This window comes from Moschus berezovskii, chromosome 6 (genome assembly GCF_049115385.1).
Source record: "Moschus berezovskii isolate FMDL1 chromosome 6, NW_MosBer_1.0, whole genome shotgun sequence".
NCBI lineage: Eukaryota > Metazoa > Chordata > Mammalia > Artiodactyla > Moschidae > Moschus > Moschus berezovskii.
Genome location: NC_142465.1, coordinates 51,137,911 through 51,160,651, shown reverse-complemented (window position 1 = coordinate 51,160,651; position 22,741 = coordinate 51,137,911). Strand labels below are relative to the sequence as shown.

Here is a 22,741-nt window from a genome sequence, read left to right as displayed (position 1 = left end):
CATGACTGAGTGAATTTTATTCTGAGTATAAGGACAATTTAATATTATGTGCTTTATTAATATTTTTATTTCATCATGTTAATAGATCAGGGGAAAAAACTATCTGGTTAGTTGTCAAGGTACTGATGAGATTCAACTTTGGTTCTTCATTTAAAAGAAAAAAATAAAATCCAACGCCTAGACTACTTAATATAATTGGAGGAATGAAATACTTTCCAAAAACTGGTGTCATATTTAATGTCATAGTGAAGAACAGGTCTGGAGAAGGAAATGGCAGCCCACTCCAGTGTTCTTGCCAGGGGAATCCCAGGGACGGGGGAGCCTGGTAGGCTGCCGTCTATGGGGTCGCACAGAGTCGTACACGATTGAAGTGACTTAGAAGCAGCAGCAGTGAAGAACAGGTCAGAGATGCTTTATATCATTAAACTGAATTCATCATTTGTTTCAAGTAAAGCATTTAATACCAAGAAGTCCATAGGTCCTTTTTTAAAAAGTACACAGACACATTTATACCTCAGTGTCTCTCTGTCTCCATTAGATTTCTTTTGATGGCATTAGCTACTGTAAGACAACGGGCAGGAAATTAAGACATAAAAGAATTTTAAAAGGTCATAGGTAAAAACAAGTCAATCAAGAAAAGAGAATAAAAAATTCAGTGAAGGAATGTGCTGTAAAATTAATGAACAAAAATCAGCCTTCATATAAGCAAATAAAACAGAAGATATGGAAGCAAATGTCGATTTAGTACAGCAACAGAAAGACAAAATACCTAGCAGTAAATGTAACAGATGTTAAAATGGTGATTTTGGGTGAGGATATTGTGTGGTTTAAAGTAAGTGTATAATTTTATCTTTTAAAAAATTTTTATAGGAGAAAAACTTTAAAATACTCTTGACCAGTAGCAAAAATGTACTTGTGAACAAGTGGAAAGACATCGCAGGTCCCTTGATAGAATAACTCAACAGAGTTGTTAGTTCTGGGTTATTTTAATGCTAACTTAACTCGAAAAATCAGTAAGTTTTTCCCAAAAGCTAGACGAGTTGATTCTAAAGAGCATTTTGGTATGAAGAGCAAAGAGGGGCAGGATATTTGCTTGATAGACCACAAAAGCCCTGAAAAATCACTGGACTTGGAGATGTGTTGGTTAACCCTGCTTGATATGAAAACATGTTGTTATGTTTATCTAATGAAAGCAGTGACGTAGTGACACATTAATAGACCAGTAGTGGAAAATAGAATGGAAACTACATGATGCAGTTGGTGGCATCATGAGAAAAGTTGAACCTTTTTTAAAAAAAGCTGGATTACCATTTGAAAAACAAAATTGTATCCTTACCTCACAACTTCTTACTAGAGGTCAACATTGTTCACCTTAAGTTGGTTTTATTTTGGATATATTAGTGTTTTGTGACTTTTTGCTGCTGATTAGGAGTTCATTGATACCTTTTTAGGATTTGGCTAATTGTGCATAAAGGTAGAGATTCTTGTATGAATCTCAGGACATGTGTCTTTATTTCTTAGGAAGAATGAAATTGCTGTTGTCTATTTGGTGGCACTAGTAGTAAAGACCCTGCCTGCCAATGCAGGAGACGTAAGAGACTCGGTTTCAATCCCTGGGTGGGGGAGAATCCCGTGGAAGAGAAAATGGCAGCCCACTCCAGTGTTCTTGCCTGGAGAATCCCATGGATAGAGGTGCCTGACGGGCTATAGTCTGTTGGGTTGCAAAGAGTCGAACATGACTGAAGCGACTTAGCACGCATTTAGATTTTTAAGAAACTGATAATTGTTTTCCAAAGTATTTGTACCATTTTACATGCAAGTACCAGTTCCACACTTTCATCAACGGTTGGTTGTGTTACTTTTTTTTTTGGCTCCGACTCTCAATATTCCAGATGGTTTCTCTACCATGGATCAAACCTGTGCCCCCTGCAGTGGAAGCATGGAGTCCTAACTGCTGGATTGCAAGGAAGTCCTGGTTATGTCACTCTTTATCTATTCCAGTTGGTGTATAGGTGTAGTTTTAATTTCCATTTCTCTGAATGACTACTGATGTTCAGTGCTGTTTTGTTTGTTTATTGCCTTTTTTTTTTTGTGGACTTTTCCCAGTTATTAAAATTGAGGTTGTCTTTTTATTACTGAATTGTAGTTCATATATTCTGGGTATATGTCCTTTTGCACATATATGTTTTATAAGTATTTTCTCCCAAGTTGATCTTAAATTTTTAATTTACTTTAAAATTTAGTTTGACTTAATTTATAAATTCGTTTCAGCTTTTATGGTTATTGCTTTCTGTGTTCTTAGAAATCTGTTTATATTATGTTGCAAAGATTGTCCCTTGTTTTCTAAAAGCTTTCTAGTTTCAGCTTTTATTTTTAGTCCTGTGATCTATCTTGAATTAATTTTTATAAAGTGGAAGTTGAGGTTATTTTTTTTTCCATATGGATATCCAGTTGTTGAAGCACCATTTATTGAAAGCATCTTCCTTTCTGTATTGTCAGTTTTGGCATCTTCGTCAAAAGTCAATTGACTATAAAAGTGTTAAGTCTATTTCCAGACTCTGTTATGTTCCACTGATCTATTTGTCTATTCTAATGCCAGTGCCATACTGTTTTTTTTTATTAGCGTAGCTCAGGCTTTTTCGGGCTTGGTGCTCTTGAGTTTTCAGTTCAGTTCAGTCGCTCAGTCATGTCCGACTCTTTGCAACCCCATGAATCACAGCACGCCAGGCCTCCCTGTCCATCACTAACTCCCGGAGTTCACTCAAACTCATGTCCATCGAGTCGGTGATGCCATCCAGCCATCTCATTCTCTGTCATCCCCTTCTCCTCCCACCCCCAATCCTTCCCAGCATCAGAGTCTTTTCCAGTGAGTCAGCTCGTCGCATGAGGTGGACAAAGTATTGGAGTTTCGGGGCCAGATATTTCTTTGTTATGGGGAACTATCTTGTACGTTCCATGTATTGTTGGATATTTAGCAGTCTCTCACTATTTTTGCTAGTAGCATTCCTTCATCCCTCAGTAAGAGCAATCAAAAATGTCTCCAGACATTGCCAAATTTTTGTTGAAGGGCAAAAATCTCCCTTGGTTGAGAAACACTGGTACAGATCTGTAGAAGTCTGAAGCAAGGTCATGTAAGTTTTCTAGCCTCATTTTTCTTGAGTATTTTGAGTTTTTTAAGTTCTTTGTATTTCATGTAAGTTTTAGAATCAGTTTCTCAGGTTCTGTTTTAAAAATAAGCTTGCTCAAATTTTGATTGAAATTGTGTTGAAGCTATAGAAATATTTGAAAACGATCAGCAATTATGATAATACTAGATCTTTTAACCGTTAACTGCAGTATCTCATAATTATTACAGTACTTTCTGTTCAGTCCTCGGGATATTCTACCTTAACAATTGTTGTCAGTGAATATCCCCTTCTTTTAATCCTGGTTTTGGTAATTTTTTTTCTCTTTTCCCCTTAATTCATTTAATCAAGGATTTACCATATTTACTAATCTTATCAAAGAACTGACTTTAAGGTTTGTTCATTTTCCCTATTGTGTGTTGCCTTATTTTACTGATTGCGTCTTCTTTTTTTTTTAACTATTTTTCTTTCTGCTCATTTTTTCCTTTACTAATTCTTAAACATTTAAAGGTATATTTTCTCCAAGTAGTTTGTGATTTATTTTATCATTCAGTTTGAAACATTTTTAATCTCCATTGTGATTTTTCTTTGATTTACCAGTTATTTAGAAGCAATTTTCAAATATTTAGAGGTTATCTGGATGTTTATTTTTAATGGATTCTGACTTAATTGCATATGATCAGAGAATCATACTCTTTAAGATTTTAGAGAGGTTTGTTTTGGTTTGTATTGTTCTGTCTACTCATTGAGATTGGTTTTATGACTCAGCATATGATAGCTCATTTGGTAAAGAATCTGTCTGCAGAGCAGGAGACCCTGGTTTGATTCCTGGGTCGGAAGATCCCCTGAAGAAGGGATAGGCTACGCACTCCAGTATTCTGGCGTGGAGAATTCCATGAACTGTATAGTCCATCGGGTTGCAAAGAGTTGGACATGACTGAGTGACTTGCACTGTGGTGGATGCTCCCTGTGTATATTTGAAAGTGTTTTCTACAGAAGTTGGGTATGGTATATTATAAATGTCAGGTCAAGGTAGCTGATAATGTTGTTCAGATTTATATATCCTTTGTGATTTTTTTTATCTTGATATTAAATACTGAGAGAAGGAGTGTTAAATTTTTCAACTATCATTGTCTGTTTATCTGTTTTTCTCTTTAATAATGTCAATTTTTGCTTCATGTATTTTAAAGCTGTATGAATAGAGGCATACATATTTATAATTATGTCTTCTTGATGTTTGATGTTTTTATGAGTAAAAATGTTTCTTTTTAAATACACTGTATCTTGGAATATATTTTTTCTTATGTTAATATAGCTGCCCCAGTTTTTTTTTTTAGATTAGTATTTGCATAGTGTATCTTTTTTCTATTACTTTCAGCTTTTAATCTGTTTTTATTTTTAAATTATGTGTCTTGTAGACAGCAGATGGTTAGGTCTTGCTTTCTTTCTGTTCAGTTTCATAATTTCTTCCCTTTGATGGCATTGTTTTTTTAGTTCATTGTTTATTGTAAATATTGATGTAGGAAGCTTTCAGCATGCCATTTTGCCTTTTTTCTATTTGTTGGTTTTTATTTATTTTTGCAGATTCATTTTTATTTTTTTTGGCTGCTCTGGGCCTTCATTGCTGTGAGAGGGCTTTCTCTAGTTGTGGTGAGTAGGGGCTACTCTAGTTATGGTACACAGGTTTCTCATTGAGGGTGGGTTCTCTTGTTGCAGAGCTCAGGCTCTAGAGTGCAGGCTCAGTAGTTGTGGCACACGGGCTTAGTTGCCTCGTGGCATGTGGAGTCTTCCTGGAGCAGGGATTGAACCCATGTCCCCTGCTTTGGCAGGCAGAGTCTTAACCACTGGACCAACAGAGAAGTCCCTGTTGGTTTGTTTTTGTTTTTTTATACCTTTTTTGGGGCAATATTTTATAGCAACAGTTCTCGAAGTTTGATTTGGGGTCCCTGAAAAGTGACCCTGAAAGTTTAAAACTAATATGAGTAATGACTAAGTCAGGCAATTCTTTTGACTTCTCATCTCTTGAGTGTTTATTGTATTCATTCTAGCATCTGGTCCTTCCATTGATATACTCTTTTTTCTAACTATATCCCCTAATTGCAAGTACCTAAAATTTGTCTCTGAGGTGCGGTCTCCTGTTTGTAAATAAATACTAACATTGCCTTTAAAAGTTTTTTTTTCAGTTGTGCAGAGTAGTGAATGCCTTAAGTTAATTTCTAAAATAGTTATGTGAATTCCTTACCTCACCAACCAGATGGTAAATTTTTGAAGATCAGGGCCATACTTTTGTTATTCAGTACAGTCTTGAGTACAGTGGTTCTTCAATGGATAGTCATGCCCCAGGTATTATCTGTGTGCTAAATTCTGTGGGAAGGACACAGAAGGAGAGCTTGCCTTTATCCTCAACCAGTGGGCTTACATGCAGTGCTAAAATAATAGCAGTATGAGATACTGAAAGGCATATACAAGATGCTTTGGAAGCATGGAGAGGTTCTGACTTGTTTGCTTTCTGCAACTGATTACTTGATGCTTAAGAAAATAAAAGAAATATAAATTCTTGGGCTTATGAATGGAATGAAGTTGGTGCTAGATGGTAGGAAGAAAGGATCACAGTTGGCAAAATGTGATACGCTGGATGGAATTACTATTGCAGGTAAATCATGGGATTCTTGTTAGGAACAGACTCCTAATTAGCTTTTTTATTATTACAAGATGTGTATTTGAAGGGTTTGCCAAGGGTCAGGGTTGGGTGAAAGCATCTTGAGTTTCATGATACTATGAAGAAAATAAATGGGAAGAAATTGGAAACTGCAAGAAGCTTATTAATCAAGAATTTTTTATACTCTTATTTGTATACTACTTGTCTCTTTTTCTGTTTTTTTTTGTTTATTTAGGTTAAATTTTATTCTTTTTGTGTTACAGTCTTGGCCCTTTAGTGAGTAAAGTGAAAGAATACCAAGTAGAGACAATTGTAGATACCCTCTGCACTAACATGCTTTCTGATAAAGAACAACTTCGAGATATTTCGAGTATTGGCCTCAAAACAGTAATTGGAGAACTTCCTCCAGCTTCCAGTGGTAAGCAAGAGTGTTTTTTCCTTCTATTTCCCTTTTATAATTTTTTTTCCTCCTGGTCACAGAGAGAGAGATGTATTTACCCCAGAAAGATCTTTGTAAATATCCCTTTAAACAGTGAAGGGAAAAATGTCTAGAGTCTTACTTTTGCTTAAAAATAAATTCAGTTATTTTGATTGAATTTAAGTATTTCTTTGGAGTGCCAGTTCTGAAAATTTGTAATGTTGAAACTTGATTTTATATAATTGCGTGTACAGTGACTTGCAGAAAAGAGTTAAACCAGTGTATGCAATGAGAGAAAAGATAACCAAAATCATGAGTTACTTTGATTAGCTTTCTATTTTCAGTATTCATTTTGCTTTGCATTAGAATTTATGGTGTAAAACTTAACACTATTAAGATAGTTATGAAAGATTTCAGTTTACTAGTGTCTTTAATTCAGGCTGAGCCTTTTATAACTACTTACAATTTTAAAAAGTTTGAAACAGTTACAGTTAATGAATTTGTCAAGTAATTAGCTTTTGATCTCCAACAGAAATTTTTATGTAAGTTTTAGAATTGGTCTTGACTACTAAGCTGTTGGCTTAAATTAGCAGTCTAAAGTTACTGTCTCATCTGCAAATGGAGTGAAATTACTCTTTCATGGAAAGATGTGTATTGGTAAAAATGTAGTCTTAGTATATAGTTTTGGAGAAGGAAATGGCAACCCACTCCACCGTTCTTGCCTGGAGAATCCCAGGGACGGGGGAGCCTGGTGGGCTTCCGTCTGTGGGGTCGCACAGAGTCGGACACGACTGAAGCGACTTAGCAGCAGCAGCAGCAGTATATAGTTTTCATTCATTTACTTAATATTTATTAATCACTGTGCTAACTGTCATGCTAGATGATGCACTATTTCACTTTGTCTAAATGTCAATCACGTGGGAGGTCTTAATAATGTAGATTGTTGATAAGAGAATTGAAATTCAGAGAGATTAGGTCACTTCATCCAAAGTTTTGATTACCTTGTTGGGTGAAGAAGATTCATACCCATTTTTTTAACCCAGGAGTGATGGGCTTTTTTTCCCTCACTGTATCATGTCATTGTTACTTTTCCCTTATGAATTAGTTACTTCAAAAATATTTCACCAGCTCTGAAGTATGTTATTTATAGTTGTATTCAGTTCAGTTGCTCAGTCACCTCCGACTCTTTGTGACCTCATGGACTGCAACATGCCAGGCTTCCTGTCTGTCACCAACTCCTGAAGCTTGTTGAAACTCATGTCCATCGATTTGATGATGCCATCCAACCATCTCATCCTCTGTTGTCCCCTTCTCTTCCTGCCTTCAGTCTTTCCCTGCATCAGGGTCTTTCCAGTGAGTCAGTTCCTTGCATCAGGTGGCCAAAGTACTGGAGTTTCAGCTTCAGCATCAGTCCTTCTAGTGAATATTCAGGACTGATTTCCTTTAAGATTGACTGGTTGAATCTCCTTGCTGTCCAAGGGACTCTTGAGTCTTCTCCAGCCCCACAGTTTAAAAGCATCAATTCTTCGTCAGTCAGCTTTCTTCACAGTCCAACTCTCACATCCATTCATGACTGCTAGAAAAACCAAAGATTTGACTAGACGGACCTTTGTTGGCAAAGTAATGTCTCTTGCTTTTTAATATGCTGTCTAGGTTGGTCATAACTTTTCTTCCAAGTAGAAAGCTTCCTTTTATTAGTTACATTGATAATTTTCCTCATTTTTTCCCTCTCATTGAAACATGTTTGTTTTTAGCTGATTTCTGGCTCTAAGAGGAATTCTGTTAACCATGCAGATTTTTACTTTCACAGTTTCTTTTTCCTTTTTTTCCTCTCTCTGGTCAGTAACAATGCAGATCCACTTTAAAATATTAATAACCTTTATTGATGAGTCTCTTGGAACAACGTTTCTACTTAGATTGGAAAGCATCTCATTAGGTTACTACTAAAGATGACTCAAGTAGAGAAAAATGTTATGTGCTTTCCAGTTTAGAGGTGTAAACATTACAGCTAATAGCTCCATAGCCAGCATTCCCACTGGTGCACAGAAATAGTTGTGCAGTATGAGTTTACTGAATTGATATTGTTTTCCCTGTTTCATGTACTCTTCTGCAGTTATCTCTAATTCTTGTTTATGTCTAATAACTTGAAAAACAGCCTATTTTGAAATATTTTTCTGACATGGATCTCTTGAGTCAGTTTTTAAGTCAAGTTTAGAGTTTCTGAATATTTAGTAACTAGAATGAATTTAAGGTGGAATTCAATATACTTGCCTTGAAATTATTTTGGTTCCTTTTTCATGCAGGCTCTGCATTAGCTGCTAATGTATGTAAAAAGATTACTGGGCGTCTTACCAGTGCAATAGCAAAGCAGGAAGATGTCTCTGTTCAGCTAGAAGCCTTGGATATTATGGCTGATATGTTAAGCAGGTAAACATGACTATGATTTCTGTTACTTATATACAGATATTTGCATTTATTAAGAATGCTTTCTGATAAATATAATAAAACTTGGTCAAATTATTCATATTTAAATTGTTTTATAAATGTGTCATTAGGGGTGAGGGAAGAAAAAAGCCGATTATACTTATGTAATATTACATAGCAAGCATATTTTTTGTAGCTTGAAAATAAAATTTGTAATTTAGATATTTCAGCACAGTTTTTATATTTTGTTTTACCCTTTATTTTCTTGAATACAGTCATCATTATTTGTGGCTATTTCACTTGAACTTGAAAATAATCGAGTGCCTTCATGTGGTACAAATAACACAGTAAAAGCGAACAGCTATCCTAGCACACAAAAAGCTTATACTTCACTATAGGAGATAAGACAAATGGCTATAATGTAAGGCAGAGTCGGACTAAATATTAACGTAGAGTATAGTGTATTTTGACATTTAAAATGGAAGAAGCCACGAAAGTTTGTTATGGAAACCACATCTGGATTTAGTTTTGCAAAGTGGTTAGAGCACAGGTGTATGTGCTTAAGGATAGAATATATCAGAATATATGAGTAGTCTTGAGTTGGAAAACATTATATTCTAGTGTTCCAGAATATAGAATGAATAGAAGGTAGTCAGAGATCATTCTGATTGATTGGAGTCTTGTTAATTTGATAAGTAGTGAAAATTCAGTTAGACCTTTTGTCCTATGTGTGACTTTTATCACTAGCACTGTACCAGCACAGGACACAGATATTTGACTGCTGTTGAACCATTGAACTGCACATGTGAAATGATTTGAGAGAGAGAGAGGAGTTGAACCGACAAAGTGGTTGAAACCGAGTGTATAGATTTGTAGCAAAAAGACAATAGGTAGAAGAAGTAATTGAGAGATGGTCAGAGGGCAGAAGTTGTAGAAGTTCTTGGACATCTTGAATTTATTTGTTTTCTTCTTATTTTATTTTAAGGCAAGGAGGACTTCTAGTTAATTTCCATCCTTCAATTCTGACCTGTCTGCTCCCCCAGTTGACCAGCCCTAGACTTGCAGTGAGGAAAAGAACCATTATTGCTCTTGGCCATCTGGTTATGAGCTGTGGAAATATAGTTTTTGTTGATCTTATTGAACATCTGTTGTCAGAGTTGTCCAAAAATGATTCCATGTCAACAACAAGAACCTACATACAATGTATTGCTGCTATTAGTAGGCAAGCTGGTCATAGAATAGGTAAGAAATATTTATAAAATTAAAAATTTTCTTTAAAACATATTAATGAAATTTATAAGAACCAATATGCTTTTCTTAGGTGAATACCTTGAGAAGATAATTCCTTTGGTGGTAAAATTTTGTAATGTAGATGACGATGAATTAAGAGAGTACTGCATTCAAGCCTTTGAATCATTTGTGCGAAGGCAAGTTTTTAAGATCTCTATTTTTCAAATAAAATTTTTTCTTTAGAATAATCATGAAGATCTAGATTTGGTGGGTGAGGAAAAATGGGTTATTTTACTCACAGCTGGATTGAATTTTGGATTTCAGATGTTTTAATTAAGTTTTAAATAATAAGTGGTAACAATACAGTATTTGAAGTGAATATCATCTTTATTTTAAAATACAGTCATCACATTTATTTTGAAATGTTTCCTCCTTATTGTTAGAACTTAAAGAACTTGGGAAAGGTATATATAATTGTCTCTCAGTTGTCTTAATGTGGTTTACCAGAACAAATTAATTATCTGTTCAGAAATATATTCTAGTGAATTTTGTATCTCTTCAACAATTTTTGAGATCTGTCACACCCATTTTCCTAGGGCAGTGATTCTCAGTTTGAAAACCTTGGTTCTAGTGATAACTGCATTTATGTGTGAGATCATACTGGCTAAGTAGCGAGATTTTTTTTTTTCCCCCAGTCCTGGCTAGAATTGACAGCATTGTAGCACAGTGTTTTTGACTTGACTGTTGCTGTTTGTAGTAATAGTAAGCACTTTTCACTCATGGTTTTCGATAGGTAGCTTTATAGTCATATAAAATTGCTAAAAATTGTGGGGTTCATTTCTTCCTTTTAATTGAGAAATACAAATTACTTATTCTTGGGCATTTATTATACGTTCTGTCTTCTCAACATTAAAGTTATAAGACCAAGCCTAAATTAATGTTCCCTACCATTTTCACCATTAATGCTAGTTACTGAAGAATGCATTTATTTGGTCTTTGTGTTATAGTTGTATATTGAAAAGATAAAGTGTATACAGATCTCTCTTTGTATGACCCCACACTAACCATGTCATAACCATTTATTGTAAGAATCATCCTGACTTCAGAGGTGTTAAAATGGTGGTGATAGAAGGGAAGCGTTCATCTTAAAATTGATTAAAAAAGAGTAATTTGAAAAGTAAATCTCTTTTAAAACATGAAGTCAGTGAGAGGGAAAGATGAAGGATCTTTGGTGTTGAAAGGCTGGAGACCACTTTTCCAATGTTACGTTAAAGGGAAGACAAAATCTGGTAATAAAGTTGACAGATACTGAGTCAAGAGGTAAGTACAGTTATTCAAGGTAGCTTTTGTTTTTTCTACAGATGTCCTAAGGAAGTGTATCCCCATGTTTCTACCATTATAAATATATGTCTTAAGTATCTTACTTATGATCCTAATTATAATTATGATGATGAAGATGAAGATGAAAATGCCATGGATGCAGACGGTGGTGATGACGACGACCAAGGTATTTCAGATTAAGTAGTAGGATTTGTTATATTTTCATGAAAGAACTAATTATAGATGGAGATCATTCTTACCCCAGAATGTCCTCTTTGCTTGCTTGCTTATAATAGTGAAAGTAGAAATAACAACAATATTCAACAATAGCAGGTTGATTTAATTATTGGGCATCCAGGTATTGAACTGTATGCAGCATTTTAAAAATCATGTTCTAGGTAAACATTTGTTAAAGCAGTTAATAAGTTGAATGAAAAGTAGATAATAGAATTACTCTGTCCCAATTTAATTTTTTTAAATAAGCTGAAAAAAATGTTAGTGTTTTTCTCTTGGCAAGCACTTGTCAGTGATTACACAGTGTTTTTGTAAGGAGGGAAATGAATCTTATTTTTAAAATTGTACCTATAGATAACATACTCCTAGCAGTTTGGTTTGTTTTATGCATAGTTACTTTTAATGAGAAATTTTAAGTATTATTTGAGGCTCCACTTAACTTTCATGAATAATCCAAGTATTTCTGAGGTTCCTGAGATTGATGGCGTTGTGCTGAGATTTGTGGTATTTACTGTGGAAAGCAGTAACACTTCAAGGGCACAGGGTTGCTCATGTGTAGTTGTCTCTGTTCTATTAAAAAAATCGTAATAGCAATGTTTGAATAAGTTATTGGGTGTGTGTGTTGGTGGATTCCCTGTTAATTATACTTTTAAGTTTGAATCTTTGAATGAATTTAGGTAATGCCTTTGCTCTAAAGTCTGTACTTTCATCCATCTTAAAAAAGATGCAAAAACGCTCTCTTAATCTCACCTTAGACTTTTAACAGATACCGCTCAGTTTCTCTGCACTATAACAGAACTCCTCAAAAGAATAAATGCTGTACAACTCCTTTTTCCCCCTTTTCTTTTGAATCCAGTCTTGCAGTGATTGCTGGTGACCTCAGATGTTTGACTCTGCCGGTTCCTCAGTTTCCAGTAGCACTTCTTTATTTAACTGCCGCGATATCACTCTCTCCTGGTTTTAGTCCTGTCTTCGTGATTCCTCCTGTTCTGTCCCTGTGCTGATTCTTCTTCATCACCCTGATCACTGAACTGTGGAGTATTTCTGGGCTCAGTTCTTGACTTCTCTGTTACATTCTTGTAATCTTGTTGATCTCATCTAGTCTTTTGGCTTTAATATCAATATGCTGAAAACCCAAACTTTATCCCAGATCTTTCCTGTTAATTCCAGGTTCATATATGCAAAACTGCTTAATTGATACACTGCCTAGATGTCCAAAATATCTTCTTTCCACCCTTCCTCCACTGCTTGCTTATTAACCTATTTCTTCTTTAGACTTCTCCATCTCAGAATAGCACCTCTATTCTCCTTAGTTTCTCAGGCCAAAAACTTTGGGGTTATACCTTATCACTTCTTTTACATACCTCCCTCATCCAGTCTCCCATCTCAAGACTTTCCCATACTGCATACTCCTATTCCCTTTCTAGCATTCTTACTTTCTTCATTACACCTGATCATTTTCTGATACTTAATATTTTTTTTATCATAGTGTTATTGTAATTTATATAACCATAATTTTAGTTTTTAGGCTATTTAATTTTTATAACTTTTTCAATGAAGTGTATTTCTGTAAAGTTATTCCCATAGTTGGGTTGCCATTGGAAATTTTTCTTTTACTTATTTGCTTTAAATAGTCTACTTGATAGTGCCCTGTAATTTTTCTTCAAATCAAATGCCTTGATTTAGCAGTATTTGGTATAAGTGAGACGGAATTAGAATATTGTTTTAATGTTTAGCAGGAGTTTGGAGAAGCTAGTGCTCTATTCTGTGGACAGAATTTTATTGTTGTAACTGAGAAAGTATAGCTTCTTTAAGCTATATTAAGATAATACACATATTTTTTCCTAATTGCCCATCAACAAATTTAGTGGAAAGCCATGTAGCCACAAAGAAAGCTAATGTCAGGATTCTTTTTTCTCCCCTGAAAAATTAGTTTCACAGTGTGATATGCCACTAGTACTGATCATTATTTTTATGGTTTATTTTACAAACTCCCCAGTTGTTTGATTTTCACGTAGTGTCAAGTGAATCTTTTGAATTGAACTTCTATTCCTATTATTTAAAAGGCTGGGACAGTTACACGTATTTGTAATCTGAAGATGTTTAATGTGTTAATAAATGATAGTTAATAAGCAGCTCATTATCCATCACCAAGAAAATGTTTAACAAAAACACAATCAGATCATTTTTCTTTAGAGGTTTTTGTGTAGATTTTTAAGTAAACTCTGCTTCTGGTTTATGAACTAGTTCTTCTTAAACCTATCTCTGTCTGTACATCTTAAAAGTTAGAAAACTATCTTAGTTATGAGTATCAATTTATTTTCTGTATTAAACTTTTCTTATGATTAATAGTCTGTTAACATTAAAACTTCTCTTTAGGGAGTGATGATGAATACAGTGACGATGATGACATGAGTTGGAAAGTGAGACGTGCAGCTGCTAAGTGCTTGGATGCTGTAGTTAGCACAAGGCATGAAATGCTTCCAGAATTCTACAAGACCGTCTCTCCTGCACTGATATCCAGATTTAAAGAGCGTGAAGAGAATGTAAAGGCAGATGTATTTCATGCGTACCTTTCTCTTTTGAAGCAAACTCGTCCTGTGCAAAGTTGGCTGTGTGACCCTGATGCAATGGAACAGGGAGAAACACCTTTAACAATGCTTCAGAGTCAGGTCAGTTTAAATTGTGGTTTTGAAAGTCCTGCTAGTAAATGTGATCTTTTAAAATGGTGTTTTTGTATGGAAATAGGAGTTCCAGAATAGCTTTAGAGAAACATTTGTGGGATATGTTTGTATAATAGTTTATGGATCCTCATATAATGTTACTTATAATTTATTCTGATTGAAGTTTTCTTGATTTTTCTTGGCTGAACAATGTTAGCTTTAAGATTCAATAAAATATCTTTGATGTATTAATGGAGAAATCTTAAGGCAGTAGAATTGGACTACTTGTGTTCATAGCTTCTTTCTCTTCTAATTTAGAGAAATTAGGACTCTGTGTGTGTATGTGTGGTCTTGGACAAGTTATTTAGACATTATATTAAGCCTCAGTTTTCGCATTTGTAGTAATGGTTTACTTAAAACTGTCTACCCAAGGTGGAAATGATATGCTCTGTTTAAACATACAGTGAAGCCTGCCACACAGGCTTTATATGCCACAAATTATTATTGATTTTATACGCCACCTATTATTGATAAAATACATATTTTTTTCACTTTAGGACATGTTTTTTAGGATCTAATTACTAGGTCTGTATCGTCCCCATTTACTGAATATTTAGTACTTTTCCTATCTTATATGTAATCTCTAAAGCAGCCCCATGGGGTACACATATGTCCATTTTTATGGATTACAGAAGAGATCTTGAGAGAGACTAAACAACTAAACCAGGAGAAGGGATGTACAAGTCATATCTATCTTGTTTTAAGTAGTAAAAATTTTAAAAGATTGTGGTGAACTTAAAGGTGAACACTAAAGATTAATTGTAGAAGAAAAAAAGTGTATCCAAGACGTAAGTAATTGACTAAGTATATGGAAAGCAGATAAAAATCACAAAAAATTTTGATGGTGCTATGATGAATTAATTAGATAGGTGTTTTCTTTCGCCTCTAGTTCTCACATAATTGTTCAATATGGTATGTGTCTGTATCCTGCTACCCTTAAGACTTATTAGCAAATACCTATTTAGGTTTCACTAACATTAGAAAGTGTAGAAACGATGTCTTTGACTCATATTCCTGCTCTTGTAACTACATTTGAAGTGAGGTTGATTTCATTGTAAGAGCCAACGAAAAGCAAAAACGAGGACCCATTTAATGGTTTCTTTTCCGTAATTTGTCTTTTTTCCTTTAATTGCTTATATGTGCTATTTATAAATTATGTTCCTAAAGATTTGGTTGAAAATTATTAGTTAGATTTCTATTTAGTCTTGTGCATTTCATAAGTAAAATTAATCAAGGAAGACTATTCTTTTGCTCTGTAGAAAGCTAATGATAGCTTTTCTCTATTTATCAGTATCAAGCAAATATAGTTACAAGAGAACATGCATAATAGATGCAACAAAGTTTGTATCGAACAAATTGTTAGCGGTTAGCAGAGTTAGGAATTTGACCAGAAAAATTCTTCCATTCGTCCCCATCCCTTGTAATTTGTTTTAAGTGAACTGAGGAAGTACTAATAACTGAACCAGCTAATGAGCACTTGATAATTACAGGTTCCAAACATTGTTAAAGCTCTGCACAAACAGATGAAAGAGAAAAGTGTGAAGACCCGACAGTGTTGTTTTAACATGTTAACTGAACTGGTAAATGTATTACCTGGGGCCCTAACACAACACATTCCTGTACTTGTACCAGGTATGCAAGAAATAGTAAATCACTTTTGGGATTTATTAAGACTTAGATAAGCTTAAATAATTGTTTCCTTGAAAAGGATGATTTGTGACAACTTAATTTGCACGTGGAACTAACTTTTTTATAGGAACGTTGAATATCTAAAGTTAAAAGTTTAAAACCATACCCTAAAATATTTTACTTTAATATTTATCACAGCTTTTGGAATTTCTATTACTTTAGAGATAATGATAAAGTGGAAGCTTTAGCAGTCTTTTAGGGATTAGTTTTATATTTTTACTTTCATGACATTGTCATGCATAAAAATATTGGATTTTTCTTTTTTGGTTGGGTTTTTAGGAATCATTTTCTCACTGAATGATAAATCAAGCTCATCAAATTTGAAGATCGATGCTTTGTCCTGTCTATATGTAATCCTCTGTAACCACTCTCCTCAAGTCTTCCACCCTCACGTTCAAGCTTTGGTCCCCCCAGTGGTGGCTTGTGTTGGAGACCCATTTTACAAGATTACATCTGAAGCGCTTCTTGTTACTCAACAACTTGTCAAAGTAATTCGTCCTTTAGATCAGCCTTCCTCGTTTGATGCGACTTCTTACATCAAAGATCTATTTACCTGTACCATTAAGAGGTTAAAAGCAGCTGACATTGATCAGGAAGTCAAGGAAAGGGCTATTTCCTGTATGGGACAAATTATTTGCAACCTTGGAGACAATTTGGGCTCTGACTTGCCAAATACACTTCAGATTTTCTTGGAGAGACTGAAGAATGAGATTACACGGTTAACTACAGTGAAGGCGTTGACACTGATTGCTGGGTCCCCTTTGAAGATAGATTTGAGGCCTGTCCTGGGAGAAGGGGTTCCTATCCTTGCCTCATTTCTCAGGAAAAACCAGAGAGCTTTGAAACTCGGTACCCTTTCTGCTCTAGATATTCTAATTAAAAACTATAGTGACAGCTTGACTGCTGCCATGATTGATGCAGTTCTAGATGAGCTCCCACCTCTTATCAGCGAAAGTGATATGCATGTTTCACAGATGGCTATCAGTTTTCTAACCACACTAGCAAAAGTGTATCCCTCCTCCCTTTCGAAGATAAGTGGATCCATTCTCAATGAACTTATTGGACTTGTTAGATCACCTTTATTACAAGGGGGAGCTCTTAGCGCCATGCTGGACTTTTTCCAAGCTTTGGTTGTTACTGGAACAAATAATCTAGGATATATGGATTTGTTGCGCATGCTTACTGGCCCAGTTTATTCTCAGAGCACAGCTCTTACTCATAAGCAGTCTTATTATTCCATTGCCAAGTGCGTAGCTGCTCTTACTCGAGCATGCCCTAAAGAAGGACCAGCTGTAGTAGGTCAGTTTATTCAAGATGTGAAGAACTCAAGGTCTACAGATTCAATTCGCCTCTTAGCTCTACTGTCTCTTGGAGAAGTTGGGCATCATATTGACTTAAGTGGGCAGCTGGAACTAAAGTCTGTCATATTAGAAGCCTTCTCATCTCCTAGTGAAGAAGTCAAATCAGCTGCATCCTATGCATTAGGCAGCATTAGTGTGGGCAACCTTCCTGAATACCTACCGTTTGTCTTACAAGAAATAACCAGTCAACCCAAAAGGCAGTATCTACTGCTTCATTCCTTGAAGGAAATTATTAGCTCTGCATCAGTGGTGGGCCTTAAACCATATGTTGAAAACATCTGGGCCTTATTGCTAAAGCACTGTGAGTGTGCAGAAGAAGGAACCAGAAATGTTGTTGCTGAATGTCTAGGCAAACTCACTCTAATTGATCCAGAAACTCTCCTTCCACGGCTTAAGGGGTATTTAATATCAGGTGGGTACCTAGATTTTCTTATTTAAGAAAATTTTTATTTTTAAAAATTTTTGACTGGAGGAAAATGGCTTTACAGTGTTGATTTCTGCTGTACAACAACATGAATCAGTCATAATTATATGTATACATATATATATTTCCCCCCTCCCTGTTGAGCCTCCCCCCCCCTCCAAAATTCTTGTTAGTATTTGGTTGCCTGGAAAGATGGCTCATGCTGTATCTTGTTACATGTAGAACTTATGATATGGAGCCATGTTCAAATGACGTTTTGTTGTTTAAAAAAATTAGAGTGTAGTTAGATAATGATTAAATAAATCTGGTGTCATTTCTAGTGTTTAATATATTTTAAGGTTACTCTTTTGTCTTAATGTTGAAAAGATAGATGCCTCTTGAATTAATAAAGCCAGAGTACCATGCTTATATTAATTACAGTACTAAAATTGGTGAACTAAGTTCAAATGAAAAATTCTGGGAACAGTTTTCAGATTTACCAGTGCCAACCCTTATTATCCAAGGAGAACGTAATAATGGCCATTCATTCTTGGAAATTGCTTCCATTTTTAATAAAAAATTTGATAATCTTATCTGCTGTTGTGGTTAAATCAGCTCCCTTTTAGGAGGGGTAGATCCTTCACTGCTGGTTTCTCAGGCTACATCCTTCTTGGAAGAAATTGTTCCTTTTGAGATCTAGCAAGATTATATTTCACAAAATGAATAAACTTTGCTCCATTAGTATCTTGAGGGAAGGAAGAAATACCCTTCTTGATCAAAGAGAATTTTAAGGAATTACAGACACTGATGTTACTTGGAAGTGGTTTGAAAATGGTAAAGGACCATGGATTTTAGCGGACTTAAATACCAGTAGACTTAGAATTTATTTTTAATTAGGTTCATCATATGCCCGAAGCTCAGTGGTTACAGCTGTGAAGTTTACTATTTCTGATCATCCACAACCTATTGATCCACTATTAAAGAACTGCATAGGTAAGTGGAAATGAAGATGAAAATACTGCCTAATAGTAGTTAATTGTCAAAACCTGAATCATTTCAATAGCTAAATATATCTCCAAGGAACTAAAATACTTTTAAGGGTCTGGTAATTGTTTCCTTAAAAACACAATTTTGCAAATAATTGAAATTAGGTAAATATGCTAGGATGTCTTGAAAGTCAACTACACATTTGATAATAATGTTTTGGGAATGACCTAAAGTAAACTAATGGGTAAAGGGAAATGTTATATGATCTGACCAGTCTGAAGTTCTTCCCAGTTGTAACTGAATCTCATTTGAGTTGTGATGGCTGAATTTTCTGTTATTACTTACATCCCTCTAGCTCCCAAGGAGCTCTGTGGAGGCTTCTAAATTTAAGGTGGAAATTTAAGACTAAAAAAGATAATTCTTGAGGTGTTTAGCCCTGTCAGCCTAAGAGGAGATACCCAAGAAAGAAAAAGGTCATATCTTTATTATTTTTCATGATTTTATAACTTCTTATGTTGTTTTCATCATCAGTTTCCCTAGACTCTTTAGTAACTAAACTCTTGGTGTTTTCTTGACAAAAGAATGGGGATATCAGCAGAGAGGAGAGAGGGGTATGCACAGAAACTTAGCAGCTTCATGCCTTTCTGCAGTGGGCCAGAAAGGGCAAAAACATAGTCTAAAAGAACTACACAAAGGGATTGCTAGTTCAGAGTAAGAGGGACATAGAGGATAAATGGATGCCAGTGCTGAGATGTAGAGATAATTCATAGGAAGTCTCTGTCAGAAGATTCTTGCCTTTGTTCTCCGCCCCTCTTTTTTCTTTGTTGATTCTCATTTTTGGCATTGTACCAGATACAGCAGAGGAAGAGACCTGTGGCAGATCTCTGCTGCTGCTGCTGCTAAGTCAATTCAGTCGTGTCCGACTCTGTGACTCCATAGACGGAAGCCCACCAGAGACATCTTTTGTAGGTTGACAGCAGTCAGCGTGTGCATCACTGGGATAGTTACTCAGTTAGATGATGATCATTCTGGTTGTTTAAAATGGAAATGGAAATTCCTAGACCAAGTTGTTGGGGACCACTGATCGTAGATTGTGTCACCATTTGTCCGTAATGATAGCAGTACTTTAGGAGCTTCACTTAAAAGCAGTTTACCATCATAGTAATTGTAAACAGACTGAGGTGAGGAGGTTTAAATTCTTCTTGAACACAAGCTATCTCTTAACCTTTTTTATAGTCAGAACTTTCCTGGGTGATCAGTCTTGAGGTTACCAATCTATGATGTTTGAAGCATTTTTTTCATCTCCCGTTTTATCAGATTGCTGTTGTGATACATTTAAGTCTTCTGGCACCTTTCCCCACCATGTATTCTAAAATTTACTTATCATAGGGTTGAGATTACATATTGATGAATAGCTATGAATGAATACATGTACCAGACACTGTGTTCAGTAATGTACATGCTATTTATTCTGTTCCATGTCCCTAGAAGTTTATAATTCTCATTTTATAAACTGAGAAACTGAGGCTCTTGCCTATGATAAATTGCTAGAAGTCAGTCTTAAGTTGACACTTGCAGCAGTTTGGATCACCGTCTGTGTGAGTGACTCCAAAGATTTTCACACTGTATTCTTTTCCCCCATGTGCAAGAACAGTCAGACTTATATCTGTGTTTAGAATGGCTGGGCACTTTCTCTAACATTTTGTCTTATGTTAGGCTTCAATTTCCTTCTTTTCTACTCTCTTATACCTCTTGTCAATTTATACATTTCTTGTTAAAGATAAAAATAAGCTTTTGGAGGCACATTTCTCTGTCAACTGATAAACTGTATACTTGTTAACAGTATTCCAGCAGTGGATCTGTCCCCCCCTTGTTTATCTTTTGAACTCAGGTTTTAAGATTTCACCTTTGGGATGTAAACTATAGCATACATATAATGTAAACTTCATATGAACATAAATTTGACTTGCCCACAGCTGTATCCCCAATGCCTCATGCCATAAATGCTCAATAAGTACTTTTTGAATGAAAAAAAATTCCACTTCTGTTGGTTGTTTTTTTAGTGTGAGTACTATTTTGAACTTTAAGGAGAGTCATTCACGTTACAAGTTCTTGTGGTTGCTGACTCCATCATTTCTCTTTGCCACCCACCTTTTTAGCAACTATCTATAAAAGTAGGGAGCTTTGGGGGTCCTCACTCCTGTGTTTAAAGGTGCTGAGAATAGGTTTATCAATTAAATGCACTCATATTCAGACATGATGATTTAACTGTTGTCAAAAGAAATTATATAGTTCACTTAGTATTTCATCATATTTCATGATCCACGTTGAAGAAATAGCAATACCAACACTAGTAAAATACCAGTGTAATGCATATTTAATTTTAAGCTTGCCATATAACTATGTTGCTTCTCTTTGACTTCTTCAGGTGATTTCCTAAAAACATTAGAAGACCCAGATTTAAATGTAAGAAGAGTAGCTTTGGTCACATTCAACTCAGCAGCACATAATAAGCCATCATTAATAAGGGATCTTCTGGATACTGTTCTTCCACATCTTTATAATGAAACAAAAGTTAGAAAGGAGCTTATAAGAGAGGTATGTTAGATTACACTGTTTACCTAAGCTTGTCTTTTACTTTCTAGAATATTTACATATCTTTGTATTTCAACAGGTAGAAATGGGTCCGTTTAAGCATACAGTTGATGATGGCCTGGATATTAGAAAGGCAGCTTTTGAGTGTATGTACACGCTTCTAGATAGTTGTCTGGATAGACTTGATATCTTTGAATTTCTTAATCACGTTGAAGATGGTTTGAAGGACCATTATGACATTAAGGTGAGATGTCTGTGCCTGTTGATAAAATGTTTTAGAAGAATACTTCTTGCTAGTGACTTTCACCTTTGTAATTTACTCCTGTTATTCAGTGAGAACGATTGATTTACTTGTCATGATTTTAGTCTGTTAGAAACTCTAATATGCAAACAAAGTAGTAGTGCAGTGTAATAATATCGGTTGATATATAGGAAAATCCAGAAACCTTTTCATTGGCAGAGGAAGTCAGAATAAGAGTATTGTTAAAGGATGTTATACACAAAGCTATCTGTAGATGCAACCACAGAGAAATTATACCGCCTCTTAGACTTAGAGCATGAACTTTGCTCATAGCTGCTTATCTTCCTGTTTAAAATGTGAACTATAAAAAGGTGATTTGAAAAATCTTCTACTCAGGACCTTTGGTCAAGCAGGGCAAAAGTGGTAGTTGAGCAGTAATTCAGCCATACTATCAGAACTCTTACTTTGATGTTTCCATAATGTGATATGAAATAACCTGATTCTCCCCAAATTCAATGAAAAGAGCCCTGAAAGAATAGGATCTTTCTACAATTTATAGTCTTAAGATAAAAGACTATGGGTTATTGGACTTTCATGGATTAATCTGAATAAGCAGGCTTTTTGGTTTAGTTTTTTTGTTTGTTTTTTAGAAAAATCTAAGACAGTAGAAACTTGTTATAAAGCTTTTCTTTAGTTATTTTCTTACTGATTTTTTCCCATTTGGTGCACATGAACTTTTTGAAAAACAGTTAACTGTTTATGACCCTATCCCAATGAGTGAAGTAAAAAAAAAAAGTAAATTGGAAAGCCCCCAGCTCTAACTCATGTGCAGTCAAAATGGAGAATCACTTTTCTGTTCTTTACTCTCAGACCATGTGATAGATAACTTCAGTACTTGTAGCTAAAATTTCTTAGATTTGAATTCTGTGTGATTCCAAATGGTAGACTATATAAAAATGAAACTTTGTGGCACAGGCTAGTCATTTTCTATTAAAAACTTCGTCAGAATTTGGGATTTGTCTTTAGAAAATAAATTCAGAATCTAAATTTTGTCTTTTTTATTCATAATAGATGCTAACATTTTTAATGTTGGTGAGACTCTCTACCCTTTGTCCAAGTGCAGTACTGCAGAGGTTAGACCGACTTGTTGAGCCGTTACGTGCCACGTGTACAACTAAGGTAATACTGATGTTGTTATTTAGGCCAGACTTGGTATGTTCAGGATTCTCAGTTGATTCTGTATTGTGGTTTTCCAGATTTACCTGTGCTGGCACCCTATATAGCAGTTGGCTTCAAAAATTAATTTATTAAATGTGGATGTTTTAGAAAGCT

The 22,741-nt window shown here is 35.1% G+C and overlaps 1 protein-coding gene across 1 annotated transcript in view; it reads left to right on the top strand.

Moving 5' to 3' along the window:
* CAND1 (cullin associated and neddylation dissociated 1) overlaps positions 1-22,741 on the top strand; it is a 51,797-nt gene that overhangs the window by 13,140 nt on the left and 15,916 nt on the right. The window contains exons 3-14 of the mRNA XM_055394197.2: positions 6,048-6,202; positions 8,506-8,629; positions 9,612-9,868; positions 9,948-10,053; positions 11,218-11,363; positions 13,790-14,082; positions 15,624-15,765; positions 16,102-17,595; positions 18,484-18,579; positions 21,002-21,171; positions 21,248-21,412; positions 22,481-22,588. Coding sequence (XP_055250172.1) covers positions 6,048-6,202; positions 8,506-8,629; positions 9,612-9,868; positions 9,948-10,053; positions 11,218-11,363; positions 13,790-14,082; positions 15,624-15,765; positions 16,102-17,595; positions 18,484-18,579; positions 21,002-21,171; positions 21,248-21,412; positions 22,481-22,588 — 3,256 coding nt within the window. The remainder of the gene's footprint in view (positions 1-6,047; positions 6,203-8,505; positions 8,630-9,611; positions 9,869-9,947; positions 10,054-11,217; positions 11,364-13,789; positions 14,083-15,623; positions 15,766-16,101; positions 17,596-18,483; positions 18,580-21,001; positions 21,172-21,247; positions 21,413-22,480; positions 22,589-22,741) is intronic.